The sequence below is a fragment of the Brassica oleracea genome, chromosome C1 (assembly GCF_000695525.1).
Source record: "Brassica oleracea var. oleracea cultivar TO1000 chromosome C1, BOL, whole genome shotgun sequence".
NCBI classification, from domain to species: Eukaryota; Viridiplantae; Streptophyta; class Magnoliopsida; order Brassicales; family Brassicaceae; genus Brassica; species Brassica oleracea.
The window spans coordinates 40,965,560-40,980,561 of record NC_027748.1 but is presented as its reverse complement, the minus strand read 5'-3'; the positions used below and the strand labels follow the sequence as shown (position 1 = coordinate 40,980,561).

The 15,002-nt window shown below is 39.6% G+C and overlaps 4 protein-coding genes, 1 non-coding gene and 1 pseudogene across 5 annotated transcripts; 3 read left to right on the top strand and 3 right to left on the bottom strand.

Moving 5' to 3' along the window:
- Positions 1-865: 865 nt before the first annotated feature.
- Positions 866-1,452, top strand: LOC106340441. The gene is given in 5 exon segments (XM_013779319.1): positions 866-903; positions 1,216-1,237; positions 1,240-1,324; positions 1,327-1,430; positions 1,432-1,452. Coding segments are annotated over 5 exon segments (270 nt in total).
- An 828-nt stretch (positions 1,453-2,280) lies between these two features.
- On the top strand, positions 2,281-2,353 carry TRNAR-UCU. The gene has a single exon. It is a non-coding gene; the product is annotated as a tRNA-Arg (tRNA).
- Positions 2,354-2,697: 344 nt separating this feature from the next.
- Positions 2,698-6,015, bottom strand: LOC106310790 (threonine dehydratase biosynthetic, chloroplastic-like). Its single transcript, XM_013748345.1, has 9 exons — positions 5,489-6,015; positions 4,689-4,868; positions 4,350-4,619; positions 4,065-4,271; positions 3,747-3,995; positions 3,609-3,679; positions 3,410-3,527; positions 3,199-3,333; positions 2,698-3,104 (listed from the first exon to the last, which is right to left on the bottom strand). Exons 1-9 carry the CDS (start codon positions 5,930-5,932, stop codon positions 2,964-2,966), a joined length of 1,815 nt encoding a protein of 604 aa, XP_013603799.1. The 5' UTR covers positions 5,933-6,015; the 3' UTR covers positions 2,698-2,963.
- A 925-nt stretch (positions 6,016-6,940) lies between these two features.
- LOC106340431 lies at positions 6,941-9,115 on the bottom strand (annotated as a pseudogene).
- A 1,984-nt stretch (positions 9,116-11,099) lies between these two features.
- On the top strand, positions 11,100-11,933 carry LOC106340420 (glutathione S-transferase T3-like). Its single transcript, XM_013779301.1, has 2 exons — positions 11,100-11,607; positions 11,821-11,933. Exons 1-2 carry the CDS (start codon positions 11,100-11,102, stop codon positions 11,931-11,933), a joined length of 621 nt encoding a protein of 206 aa, XP_013634755.1.
- A 2,303-nt stretch (positions 11,934-14,236) lies between these two features.
- LOC106292229 (germin-like protein subfamily 3 member 2) lies at positions 14,237-15,002 on the bottom strand. Its single transcript, XM_013727837.1, has one exon. It carries the CDS (start codon positions 14,967-14,969, stop codon positions 14,289-14,291), a length of 681 nt encoding a protein of 226 aa, XP_013583291.1. The 5' UTR covers positions 14,970-15,002; the 3' UTR covers positions 14,237-14,288.

The following is a 15,002-nucleotide window of genomic DNA, read 5'->3' as shown; positions in this document are numbered from 1 at the left end:
CTGGTCCACAATTTTCTTCCTTATTGTCGAGTTAGGTATCCTTACTAACATTGATCTTGACTCTGGTCGCAGGTGAATCTCCAGTTTCAAGCCACGTCCCCAGATGTGGGTTAGAACACTCTGGATTTGAGCATAGGCTGGAGTTTTTCCAAGGAAAAGAAACCGAGTCTGGGATTTTTATCCTTGGCGTGCCATCAGCAGAGAAACTAGGGTTAACAACCTTTTTTAGAGTCTTATCAGTAGATTGTTGGAGACTCTTCGCCCAATTATTTGGGAGAGGTTTAACTGTATGGCTCCTTGGGGCTTTTGAGTTAGTGGAGTTGGTGCCTGTTGGAATTGAAGTTTTAGTAGGAGTACCATTAGTAGGGTTAGTGAAGTTGGTGCCTGTTGGAATTGAACATACCTGATTAAGTGTATAGTAAATAACTCGTTATAAACCTAAATTTTGCAGATGTCATCATATGAATCATGAGTGTATACTACTAAAAAAGGCAATCTAGTTGAATGGCATATTCCATAGGATGATCCAAAATTCCAAGCATATTCACGTAAGACTCCCCTTGATTCCAGCATCATCTGCTTCCACTAATATATATGTATAGAAGTTTTTTAAAAAATATTCCCAACACTCTCTTTACAGTACTATACGATTATTCCCCTTATGTGTTATTGTGTATTTTGTTATTCAGCATGCAATATATAATAACTACAAAATAAATACGTGTATATGTACCAAAATAACATAATGCATCCATCTATGATACAAGAATATCCTTTATAAAGAACATTAACAAACATGATATATATTGATTCATTGTTTTAAATTTTTAATAAGCTGTTTTCTTAGAAAAAATATGAAAAAGTAATGAGAAAAAGTGGAAAGAACACTAAGACGGGTTTTCGGTGTTTCTTTTTAAATGTCTTCATGACCATAGACAAACCAAAAAGTAGCACAAATCAAAGAAAAATAAATAAAAATCTATAAATACCCCTAGCAAGCCTCCATTATTGAAACCTTCTCTTAATTTGGCAGAACATCGCAAATCAAAAGAGAATGGCCATCCCCTAAGGTGAAGAAGAGAAAAACCTCTGATTTATCTTAGAGGTTTATATCTTCATGGGGATGGCCTAAAAAAGGAGATTACTTATTAGTGTCTAGTTAAAGTGATTTTTTGTGCTTGTAAGGAAAGTGTTTTAAGATATGGAGCAATGAAGACTGCAGAAGGCTGATGATGGAGAGACAGCAAGTTTTCTTTATCTCCATCTAGAAATTGGGCAACTTCTATCCTTTGGCAAGCTTCGGTTCCCCTCGGAGTCAGCAGATTATGAACTACTTTGTAATATCTCTCTTATCTATGTTATGTTTTCTTTATCATGTTTGTAATGTATCCACTAACATGGTGTATGTTCTTTGCGTGAGGATTAAAAAGAATATTCGGATTTGAGATATAAAGTTCGAGCGTTAATTAGTTTTGTTGGAGAGGGTCTAATATATTTAGATAATAATAGTCACGCCAAGTTTCTTTTGTCAAAAGGTTTTTCCAAATATCTTTAGAACAAATCCATGCAACTAGCACTACACAACATCTATGTTCAAATTCTACTTATAAAAAAAACATCTATGTTCAATTTAACTGAAAACTAAAGTCTAAATCTTGAGGCATATAGCTTAGCAGTGGGTTGGCAAATGAAAGGCTCTATCATAATTTTCTAAAAATAAAAAGGGCTCTATAAAAATTCAAAGACAAAGGAGATTAGATTAGATTACATTACATTACATCATGTAACTAAATACCAAACAAACCCAAATGTTTCAAAGAGTGGTGCTATATAAATTGGTGGCGAAAGAAAGACCTTCCTTGGATAACACGTCAAGACTCTCAATGCAATCGTGCTACTTTAGGAATGGCCTTGTTCTCCTCTGGATTTCCTCCTTCTCGACACACTCCAACTACTCATTCCACAAGCGTAAAGAGAGAGCAAGAACACTACAAAAGTCTCTGCATTACCTCCTTGCTGGCTTCACAGTATTCCCCAGTGACCTACCACTTCTATCTTCACCAGACGCACATTTAGTGGCCAAGGAACTGCTCACAATCTCTTCCATTTTCTTGAACCAAGGCCAATAGCTAGCTGACGTTCCACCACTGTTCATCCTGTGCCTTTATGCTTATAACAAACACGTGATTGAACCAGACTTGAATCATAACCAGATCATGAACTAATTTCTTATATTTAACAGAAATTATATCTAGTTTAATAAATATATTTACAACAGATGCACCCGTGGCCTAATGGATAAGGCGTTTGACTTCTAATCAAACGATTGTGGGTTCGAGTTCCACCGGGTGTGAAGGTTTTTCTTTCTTTTTGACTCTTTTCATTTATTTCAGTGATAAAATTCGTTCTTTTTTACAGCAGTAGACAGTCATAATTTTGATGTAACTTCTACAGTTAATCATTTATATACGTTTTGGCTCTATTTAAAAGAATGATAATTTGCTGATATGTCGAAAATTTGATCAATTTAGGACCAGATCATCACGGGGTTTTAAGAATTTTTTTTCATTATTTGGGGCTTTTTACCCACGTAAAAAGCCTCCAATTTTTTTTGGGGATAAGACCAATGTTTTAACCGGTTGTGCCCAGATCCGCATTTGCATACAAATCTACAACAGAATTACTTGTTAGATCAAATTTATTGGAAGGTTAGCCCTCACATTATTTGCTGAAAGAAATCCAAAGTCTACATATTACAGCATAGTGACTGAAAAGAGCTCGTAGGCGATAAAGGTTACATATTGGGCTAGCGTAATAGGCCCGTGACATAAAAGCACATCTAACAGACCCAGACTCACAGATTTTGTTCTAACAGAGAGCTCAAGAACAACCACGGACGCAAGCAAGACTCCCATGGCTTCTACTACTTCCTCGGATTTGGTCTCTCCATCACAGCATTAAACCTAGTGCATTAGAAGCTTGAAAATTGTGTCTTCACTTACCAAGACGTACTCGTATCCAAGAACTTGAGCTCGGTTTCTGAACTCCACCATTTCTTGCTCCGGCACTTGGATTCCTACCAACACATTCGCGCCTGCACCACCCTGTTTTGAAAGGAAGAAAACATTGTATAGTAAAAAGAGCCTCAAAGTTACAACAAAGCTTTCTTGTGGTGTAATGGTGAACTCAGAAATAAACCTCTGCACGGTAATGGAAAAGGCTAATGTTCCAACGGGGACTGAAAGAGTCCAAGAAGTTCATCAGAGCACCCGGTCTCTCTGGGAAGGTGAATTGGCATAGAACCTCTTCTTCAACACTTGATCTTCCACCCATCTGGAAATATACAAAGTGTGATTCACATAACCAAACTTGCATCAATCAACGGGAGTTATCAACTTAAGGGACGCACCAAGTAACGCAGGTGATCTTTAACTAAGTCACTGCTTGTAAGGTTCCTAGTTCTGAGCTGAGAAGATTCCATTCTCTTCTCTAGTGCTTTGAGCTCTCCGGGTGTGTGCACTCCAACACTAAGCAACAATACACAACACTGTCCAGATTAGAAGACGAATAACAACGAATAAAGAATATTTTTTCAGGAACAGACTTGCCTGTATAGTACAACAGATTCCTTTTCAGACCCATATCTATACTTGAACTCGGTTATGTTCATTGCCCCAACCTGCATCGATCAAATGTATTACATTAACGGGATTAACTGCTATATGCTGTAATACCAAAACACGCACCAGTTCACAGAATTTCTTAAAGCTTCCAGGCTTTTCCGGCAAGATAGTAGCAAGAACAGCCTCCTGTTGCCTACCGACATTAGCCAGCTCCGTCACAATCCTCAGCTTGTCAAAGTTCATGTTTGCACCACTTGTTATGGCAACAACATTCACGTCCTTTAGCCCATAATATTTACAGTACGCTTCGGCTCCAGCGATCGCAAGAGCACCTGCTGGTTCCAAAATGTTCCGTTGCTCCTCAAACATATCCTGTAGAGAGACAAGTATATATGATCATGCTTGTGCAATTGTTACAAACCGTATCACAAGCGTTGTTACCTTTATTGATGCACAGATAGCATCACGAGTGACGAGTACAACACCATCCACCAGCTTTCTGGATATACGAAAAGTCTCTTCACCAACTACTTTAACCGCTACACCATCTGCAAACCCCCCAACCTGGTCTAGTATCACTCTCTCGCCGTGATGCAGCGACAAGGCCATTGTGTTTGCATCAGCTGGCTCTACACCAATGATCTTCACCTGCATAACCCCACAATAAAGCCACAATAAGGTGACAACACCAAAGCAACAAGAGTACAAAAGAGTTGCACACTGTACCTCGGGACAAACTCTCTTCACGTAAGAAGCAATACCAGCTATCAAACCACCACCACCGATGGGGACAAATATAGCATGTAACGGACCTTTAGCTTGCCTTGTGATCTCCATCCCCACAGTCCCTTGTCCGGCGATAACATCAGGGTGATCAAAAGGAGGTATAAACGTCAAACCTTCTTCCTCAGCTCGTTGCTTAGCAAATGCTTGTGCTTCATCATACGAATCCCCAACAAGAACAACCGTCGCACCCAAGTTCTCCACAGATTGCCACTGTTTTTTTGTTTTTCATAGACCAATCAGATACTAACTTCAGATTCAACAAGGATTCAAAGACATCACCTTGATCTCTGGAGTTGTACGAGGCATAACAATCACGGCGGTGCAGCCGAGTTTGGCAGCAGACAAAGCAACTCCTTGAGCATGGTTACCAGCTGAGGAGCAGATCACCCCTTTTGCTAATTGCTCAGCTGGAAGCTTCACCATCATGTTGTAAGCTCCACGTAGCTTAAACGAGAACACCTGAACCATCATCAATCACACACACTTAAACGTAGCCTCAAATTTTATACATGACTCAGCAAAAATCAGTGTTCTAAGAATCCGTCTAGTAGGCGTGGCGCCTAAACATCAGTCTAGTCAGCAAATCAGAATTAAACTATATTTTAAACAATTTTTAAAAATATAGTCTATGCTTTTGAAAAATCGGTCTAAGAGTATGATTAATGCGGATCTCTTAGGATGAGGTTCTTAGCATCATTAACCCCAGTCTCCTAATTTGGGTTCTTAGCTTCGGCTAGGAGACAATTCTTAGCTTCGGCTAGGAGACAATTCTTAGCTTTTCTTAAATTTTAACTAAGAAAAGCTAAAAACCGTCTCTTAAATGAGAGATATAAGAGCTGTCTCTTAACCGAAAAGTGTTAAAAAAAAAAAAAAAAACCAAAAAATATCAAATCATGACGGTTAAAAGACCGGTTAATCATGTGCTAAGAGACGTTTCTTATATTAGGCTAAGAACCCAGAGACCTGCATTAATCATGCTCTAAGCTCCGGACTGACTCCTACTTCTGACCACCGTCTTGAACATTAAAAATGAACTCTTTCAATGTGAAATCAGAATCAGAGTGAAAATGAAGACTTACAGGTTGCAAGTCTTCTCTTTTGAGAAACAAGCGAACACCTAACCTCTCCGAGAGCTTCTTCGCCAAGTGGAGTGGCGTCTCAATCGCCACGTCGTAAACCTTCGTGGACAGTATGTTCGTCAAATACTCCATCGCCTCCGCGATGCTCCCGTTCTCGGGATCGCTCGCACGCTCCGGAACCGCGCCGAGGTAACCGGCGGGGTACTGGAGCGAGCTCGGAGAGACCTTGAGACGTGGCTGAGGAGAAGCTAGAGGAGCTACAGACGTTTCGTCTCGGGTGATAACGGCAACCGGAGAAACGTGGTTTCGAGATAGATTGATGCCGATAACCGGTTTTAACCGGAAGTTGCGGTTACAAGGAGGTAGGGGAATGTGGTGAAGGGGTTGACCTAGCATTTGGGAACGGAGACAGGAAGGAGCCGTTGGAAGCCTGACGGAATCCATGGCGGCTCTAGGGAGAGATTGTGGTAGGTGGTGGCGGCGGCAACAAAACTATCTGTGACTCAGATTAATTGATTACTTATTCTCTATAAACGCACAATTTTTAAATTTTTAATGCGTTATGCATTTTCTGTCATGCATTGCATAACGACAAATGCATGTGATGGAACATCAACATGTTGTGGGGAAAAGGATGGTTTCCTCTAGTGGTTCCACCTTGATTTTTTCACTTAGTTTTTAAAAAATTAAAGATTCAAATAATGTTTTCCACCAGTAATCACTTTTTTATTATTTTTCTTGCTATTTAATCCGGCGTGCATTAGTTTTTCCCCTCTAATTAGTAATTAATTAATTACACACCACTGAGCCTGAGTCACTGACACTTCGATCAAGGTCTAACTTGTGGATGAGAATTCCAATTTTATCCATTTCACTATTCCTCTATCTGCCACACACAGTTCAGCGAGCTCAAACCTCATGAGAAGAAGAAGGACTAGAATGAGAAAGCTCTTTGACTCAAGACAGAACAATCTGGTAAGAGTAACAAAAGAACAGTGATCTTAACAGTGAAACTTATTTACCCTCACTCTTCCCTCCCTCCATTCCTTTTCCATCAAGCACACTCTCTGTTTCTCTCTATTCACCATCACGTATTAATTAGCATTTGTACGTTTTGAATCCATAAACCAAGACAAGGAATCAAGCAAAAGCATTGTAAAATTTGATCAGAGCTACGGAAGATTAAACTGTATCAGAAGAATCTGTTTAGTGGATAATACCCAGCTAGTAAGGACCACCTCTCATCTCTTATTCCTCTCTGTTCCTATACTTTCGTTCTTTGCAAAAAGCATAAGGTGATAAGATACTTTACTTAAAAATTAGGATCTAAACGCTGGAACCCCCCCCAATGCCTGTAGTTATTTTGGGACTGTGATATCTAGATAGATGAAGTTACAAAATGTAAAATTACCTACCAAAGAAGATTGGAGGGTTCATCCAATACATCAGTGATTAAAAGTTGTGGAGGCCAAGGGATTTAGCAGGCGTCTTTGCCTGACCGCCTCTTGCATTAGCCGTCCCGTGCCTGTATGGATTCCTGGCGTTTGCTGCTTCGGTTACCGTCACAGACTTCTTTATCTTCAAAGCCCACAACAAGAGAAAAACTCCAATATATAAGTTATTTTCCTACTCAATTGCTTAATACGGGTTGCTATTACATCATGTGTGCTTTTAACGGTAATAACTTACAGCGGCAAGTCTCTCTTTGTGAATATCTGTTGTCAGCTGCAAATCGTTATCAAAGAAAAGAACCAAAGGCGTTAGGAATCTACTTTGGGCAAGTTGATTACACAAAAAATATGTAAAATGATTCTTACTGGCTTTCGAAATGTCTTGATCTCGTCACTGCTAAAAGTCTAAAACCAGGAGGCCTGATATTCCAGTTCTTTCTACATTTAAGGAAAAGAGATACCAAACCGAGATTAAACGTTGTAGCTGGAAACAGAAATCAAAAGAAACATGCACACTATAACCATCAGAACTAACCAACATGGAGCAAGATGTCCTTAGCCTCTAGAGTATCTGACTTTCTATGCTTGGCTTAAGAACAGCCAAAAGTTGCGATCTGGATAAAAGGAAACACAACAAGCTGTAGTTAGAGAAATAAACCCATCAGAGGACAGAAAAATTTACTATTAATCACAATATTCACATATAAAGTGTTGGAAAATAAAGTGGTGTGAGCTACTTACTGACTCCACAAAGTCTTCAGCAATATCAGCAAGGATGGCTGCAACCTCTGGATCTAATTTCTCTGACGGATCAATCTGTGGATAGGCAAGACATACTAAATTCAGAAAATCAATGGATATCATGCAGGGAGCTTGAGTGCAGAACATCAAAGGAGCCCATATAACTAAGTCGAAGATATCAACTATTCATTATGTGAGAATCAAGCCGCGAGAGTGAGAATAATAATCTGTTCTGCGGTTAATACGCAAAACGGATTCCCAGGGTTGAGAAATTAAAGAGAGCTCAGTGGATACCTGCTGAAGTAGCTCATGGATGCTTCTTTTTCCCAGGATACGATTATCAGACACCTCATTCTCAGATGAAACTGTTTTCGCTTGATTTCCTGGTTGAGGCACATGAGGCTGGGTCGGCCCTTGGACACGGGCTGGTTGATGTGGGTGAGGTAACGGCTGCTGCGGGGATCTCAGCTGTTGAAGTTGCTCTTTAGGCTGATGTTGTTGCTGGTGAGGTGGAAAGATGTTGCTGAGGAGTGAGGAGCATGAGATCTTTGTTGTATGGAGGTTTTATTTAGTAGCGGTCTATACGAAGGGGGTGCCAAAGGCGGTTTCCCTTGGCCGGAAGATGATAACCACGGTTGATTAATTGCTTGCAAGCTTTGTTGTGCTGCACCAGGAGAATCAATAGATGAAGGTCTCATAATGCTATATGCCCTTGAAAGTTCTGCCGTAAGAATAATAAAAGGAGTTAAAAGAGTTTGCAAACAAAGTTCTATTCATTATGAAGTTTATAAAAAGGAACACAAAGTAACAATGAAAGAAAAGATGAACCAATTCAAAATGATCAACACGGCTATGCTACAGTTGCAGATAACATTGAAAGAAAAGTCAGGGAAGATTTCACGAGGTTAAGTGACTAAACAGTGCTACGATAATTACGCTCTGGTATATCTGTATCAGTATCACCAAGTGATGGTCACCTAAAACTCTATTCAGCCATAAGAACACACGAGAATAAGAACAATTGTTTTATTAGTGAGTCGCGTAGAGACTTCATATCTTAGCATTTCAAAAATTCCGAGCTAATGAATGAGGTGATATTCATTCTCCAGTCATAAGGCAAAAATTTCGAACACACGAGAATAAAAACAAAGTTGTAGCATCTTCTGAGCTATAACAATCACAATTCTTTGAAATTCACCTGCGGGAGACTTGTATTGGATGCAGCTTCTGGCATTCCGACTGTTCGACGACCCGACCCGCCGTATTGCTGCCCAGAAGATCCCGGGAAAGCAGAAGGCGGAGGCTGAGAGAGGCTCGGAATCGGGGAAGCTGGAACGCCAATCGCCATACCACCTCTTTGCTGCCCACTAATAGGCAAAGAAGACGACGAAGAGGACGCAGGAGCTGATGGGGGTATGAGGAATGTTGTTGACATGGTCTCGAGTACGACGGTGGAGGAGGTCGCGCCAAAGAGTGGGGGATAGGTTGCTGCTGTTGTGTCGAGGGAGATGACGGCGATGGCGGGGTTGGAGAAGAAGGAGTATAGGATTAGAGGAAGGCCGTTGCTGAATCTGTGATAAAACCGAGGGTTTCGAAGTCGTCTCCGACGATTGTAACGGTGTTTCCGGTGGCTGAATGTGGAGGGAACTGATATCGAGTTTATACAAAATCTATCAAACCGGAAATACCGGTATGGGATTATGCTAAACCGCATGAAGAGAAACTCTTCCCTCGTTTAACGTCTTTTTTTACTCGTAACATTTAAGAGCATCCGCATCAGCGGTTTTAAAGAGGTTCATAGGCTTGGGTTCATAGGTCCAGAAATTAGAAAGAAAAGATTAAATGAGTTTAAATCGGTGATCCGGCTCTTGCGAGTGTCAAGCCATGCGTCGAACAGGCAGTGGCTACGCGTTATTGCGTCGAATGCGAGAAAAATAGGGTTTCGCGTGAGAGAAATCATTTTCTCTTCTATTTTCGAAAGCTAGGGTTTCTTTCTCTCGGAGACGATTTCTCGTGCGACGCGACAGCCGGAGATTTTCTCGATCTAATCGACGTCGGACTCTCTTTTAGACGATCTCAGGTCAGTCTCGACTACTTTGACGGTTTGATTGAATCGATTTGGGCTCGAAAGCGTTCTCGGTTAATGAAAATCGATTTGGGGGTTTCGATGTAGGGTTCGAAATCGATACGGGAGTTTCAATTTATGGTTTGAAATCGTAATGCGGGTTCCATTTAGGGTTCGTTTATCGGGGATTTGAAATCAATTTGGGGGTTTCTAGTTAGGGTTCGAAATCGAGTTTCTAGTTTCGATTAACCGTTGATTGTGTTCTAATCTTTGCTTTTTTGGTACAGATGGATCCCGCAGAAGAGAGAAGAGAGACAAAGAGGCAAAAGGAGTTCATCAATATGCAAGGATACAAGATTCCGACAAGGTGTCCCTGTGGTGGGAGAATCATTGACGAGGTTCGGGGGAAGGACGACTACGACACTCTTCCTGGGAAGCGATTCTTCACCTGAAAAAACTACGAGGTAAGCGCTTCTTCTCAATTAAATTCTTTCCATTTATTTTTGTTTTCAAACGAGATTCTCATATGTGTTTTTGTTGTTAACAAGGCGGATGGGTTTCATTATCGTCAGCCTTGGGTGATTGGTATACAGGAGCATATCGAACGCCTCACTAAGCGTGTGGAGGAGGTTGAGCTGGTGATCAAGTGGGTGTCGGAGGTCAATAATCAGATTGAAAGACTGGAGGTAAAGTGACTTCCAAAATTTTGTTTTAAATTTGTAATATTTTCCTTCATTTTTTATTAACTGACTAACACAGTGTGATTGTTGTTTCCATGTCCAGGCAGAGGTTAAAGCCCTCAATCGGGAGGTTGATAACCTCATTGGGCAGGTTTATAACCTCTCTGTGCAGGTCGCGGACTTGGAGAAGCTCTGCTTCGACTGAAAACAAAAGGTAACACTGAAGCTTAATTAGTTCGAGTGCTTGGTAGAGTTGAACTTGAACTGAACTAGGTAGTTGCGTAATGAATGTTAATGAATGGTTGAGTTTCAAATCCGTGTAGTTGTGTTTTGGTTGGTTGCGTAATGAATGGTTGAGTTTTAAAAACTGATTTGATGTTTATTGAATGCTCTCTGTGTAGTAGTTGTTGTCTAATTAACTTTAATCAATGTTTGGTAGTTAGAGTATGTTTAATTTTTTGTCCTTTCAAAGCCAAAACTAGTTTAAAATCATAGGCAATCCACATCTGAAAACACAAACCAAATTTTAAACCCATTTATCGAAAATCAAAATGGATCCTTTTTCCCTTAACTCTCCCGGGTTGGTTAACCTACTAGCTTCCCAGAGCAGTCAAACAATAGACTTAGGGTGTTCTGAGGTTCCTAAACCTGCGTCAAAGTGAAAGTGGACAACCATGGAAGACGTTGTGCTGATCAGTGCTTGGTTGAACACCAGCAAAGATCCAATCGGGAGTAATGAGCAGAAGACAGCTAAGTTTTGGAAGCGAATAGAGGAGTATGTCAATGCTAGCCCTCTGCTCATTGGCTCCGTTCCTAGGGATTGGAGTCAATGTAAGCAGAGGTGGGGAAGGGTGAATGAGCAGGTGTGCAAGTTTGTGGGAAGCCATGAAGCCGCTTTGAAGGAGCAAGCGAGTGGCCAAAATGAGAATGATGTCATGAAGGCTGCCCATGACATCTTCTTTAATGACTATCATGTCAAGTTCAGTCTTGAACATTGTTGGAGGGAGCTTAGGTTTGATCAAAAATGGAGATCACACTCATTGTCGAAAGATGGTGCAAAGGAGAAAAGGAAGGAACCTGCAGAGGAGGTGCCAAAGAAGCACGTGAATGAAGCAGCTTTTGATCAGATAGAGAGCATATTATCTGTCAAAAATAACATATCCAAACAGAAAATCCTTAATCGTTTGCTAGCAAAAATTAAAGATACACTTTCTGATCAAGAAGTGTCTCTAAAAAATAAACTCATTTCTGAAATGCTTTGATTTGGTCAGTGGCTTTAATTTTTTTTTTTTGAATTTTTGAGTAGGTTAATGGTTTATATGAACTTGATGGCATTTGATATCTATTGAATATGTTTTGCTTTAAGTTTAAGTTTGAATCTGTTTTGCTTTGCAGGTCACGGGTTGCTTGTTCTTTATCTCGGTTTCTTTAGGTATCAGGTCACGGGTTGCAGGAGGTGGATGCTTGTAGTAGTAGGTAATGTCAGTTTGATTCACAGGAGAGTGTAGAATTTTATATTAATGTTGTTGTAAGATAATAATGTTTTTGTAAGTTTTAAAGGAAAAAAAAAATGTTGTTGTAAGATAGTAATGTTTTTATAAGTTTTAATGAAATTAAGTTATGGAATTTAAAAATAATATTTTTAAGTTTTAAATTCAAAAAATGATAAAAGACAACAATACATACCATATAGACAAGAAAAGAAAATTTAATGAAAAATATCTAGCCCTAATCAAAAAAAAAAATATAATGAAAAATTAAAAGAAATAATAATAGGATTAAATATGATTTACAAACCCCCTTTTGCCTTTTGTAGGAAGGAAAAGAGAAATAAATTGCTTCAACAATGTCTACTTCATCAAGTGATGAAGTAGATGAAGCTTTAGAAGAAATGGTCGACTAAGTAGTTGATAATTTCATCGACTCAATAGTTGATGGTCAAGCCAACAACCCGAAGAGACGAGCTTATATCGAAAGAAATCGGGATCAAGGAAACAACCAACTATTGAACGAGTATTTCAAGGAAAATCCTACATCCCCACCGGAAATGTTTAGGCGGCGTTTTCGAATGAACAAGCCATTGTTCCTTCGCATTGTCGATCGCCTAAGTAGTGAAGTTCCATACTTTCAGCAAAGAAGAAATGCTCACGGAAGGTATGGGCTATCTGCACTTCAAAAGTGTACGGCAGCTGTACGTATGCTAGCATATGGTCAATCGGGAGATACATATGACGAATATCTCCGACTTGGTGAAAGTACAACACGTTTATGTTTGGAAAATTTCACTAATGGGACAATACAATTGTTTGGAGATGAGTTTCTAAGAATACCTAATGAGGATGATCTTCAACGATTACTCGATGTTGGAGAGGTACGCGGGTTTCCATGGATGATAGGCATCATCGATTGTATACATTGGGAGTGGAAAAACTGCCCAACGGCTTGGAAAGGTCAGTACACACGTGGTTCAGGAAAGCCGACAATTGTCTTAGAAGCTGTAGCATCACAAGATCTTTTGATATGACACGCATTTTTCGGATTACCAGGTACCCTCAACGATATCAATGTTCTTGATCGGTCACCAGTTTTTGATGACATTTTACAAGGTCGAGCACCTAAAGTTAAGTTCAAGGTCAACAACCACACTTATCGTATGGCCTACTACCTTACTGACGGAATTTATCTAAATTGGTTAACATTTATCCAATCCATCCCACTTCCTCAAGGTCCTAAACCAGAGCTATTTGCTGAACGTCAAGAATCCACCAGAAAAGATGTCGAACGGGCTTTTGGAGTATTGCAATCAAAGTTTTCAATAGTTAAAAACTCAGCTCTACTATGGGACAAGGAAAAGATAGGAAAGATAATGAGAACTTGTGTCATATTGCACAATATGATAGTAGAGAACAAACGACACGGATACACTCAAATTGATACATCTGAGTTCGAGTCAGGAGGGTAAAGCAGAAGTTCCAAGGTGAAAAGGAGAACAAGTTTTAATATCGGTAATATGTTAGGCATTCACAATGAAGTTCGAGATTTAGAGAAACATGATCGTTTGAAAGCTGATTTAGTTGAAAATGTATGGAAAAAGTTTGGTAATGTAGATGAATAATCTTTGTATGTTCATGAATATTCTTAATGTATTGAATAAAAACTTTTAAAATATTTTAAAAATTATTATATTTTATTCATGTATTGTCAATACATTGAAAACTTAAAAAAAAATATTATTTTATTCCTACGAACTCCTTCTTCAGGTTCACCAATGCAGGAACACGATAGATAGAAGTTCGTCACTATTCATGGTCCCACTAAAAAAATATAAAAAATCCTTATGAATTCCAAGAGGGGGTTAATTGATGCAGATGCTCTAATCACTTTAACTCAATTTTGTCCATTATTCTTTGTAGCCCCGCTTTAATGTACACGTTTCATTATTCTTCATTATTTTTCTAAACATTTAATCATAAATGTAACTCTTCAATAATTTTCTTTTGTATGTCGTTTGTTTTTAATCTTGATACGTTTTGTTGTAAAAGAGCCATTCAAAGTTAGAACGTGTTACATATGTTATGTTCAAAGTTACATCAATCAATTTATTATAAGTGTCTATAACCATGCATTGGGTACGTCGCTGTGGAGTGGAGAAGTGTTTATATAGCCTTAAAAGCTTGCTGCAAAAACATACTTGCATGCATTGACTTTTGATGTGTGTTGTGGATTTTGAGTCTCTTATATTTGGAGAAGAAATTGCCAAGTCTTAAAGCTGGAAAAGTTTCTTTAAACGTTATGCTCAAGAACACATAAAGATATATAACTTATAAGTTGCATAATAATATAATCTCGTTTAAGAGAAAACATCAATGTTCATTAGACATGACAGGATTAAATCTTTTCTTCAAAGTACCAATCTGCTCAAGACTCAACCCAAAAGCTTTCACAAGCAACTCCTCGTTAATCCCTGACCCAAAAACAACCGACGGTATCTTCTGAATCCCGGGGCTTTGGCTATTAAGTCCTCCTAGAATCGTGGCCGTAACATCTCCCACGTTCATCTGAAAATGCACTAGCCCTTTTGGGTACACCATCATTTCTCCCTCTTCCATAACCTTAGCGTAGACTTTATTGTTAGAGTCCACAAAACCAGAGTATACCCGTCCTTTAACCACGTGGGCTACCTCCGTGGCCCTAGGATGGTAATGTGGCGGGTTTATAGCTCCGGGTTTGAGATCAGCCCGGACAAAAGACAAACCCAGTGTGTTAAGGCCCGGGAAGGTTGTCGGGTTTACGGGGACTGTGGCTAGCCCGGTCTCGGAGAAGTTTCCAGGGGTTTTAAAGCCGGAAAAGATGAAATCTTCGGTGGTTAGTTCGGAGGAGTTTTTGCATGGGAGGTTTGTGGAGAAGGAATGGTGATGAGGAGATGTGATTGGTTTTGGTATACAGAAGTCTTGGATCGGGTCGGGGTCAGAAGCTAATGTGAAGCAGACTCTGAAACAGACAAGAAGAAGAGCTTTTGTAAGAAACATAGTGTTTGCTTCCATCTTCTTACTTTGATTTTGAGGCTTGAAGGAGAC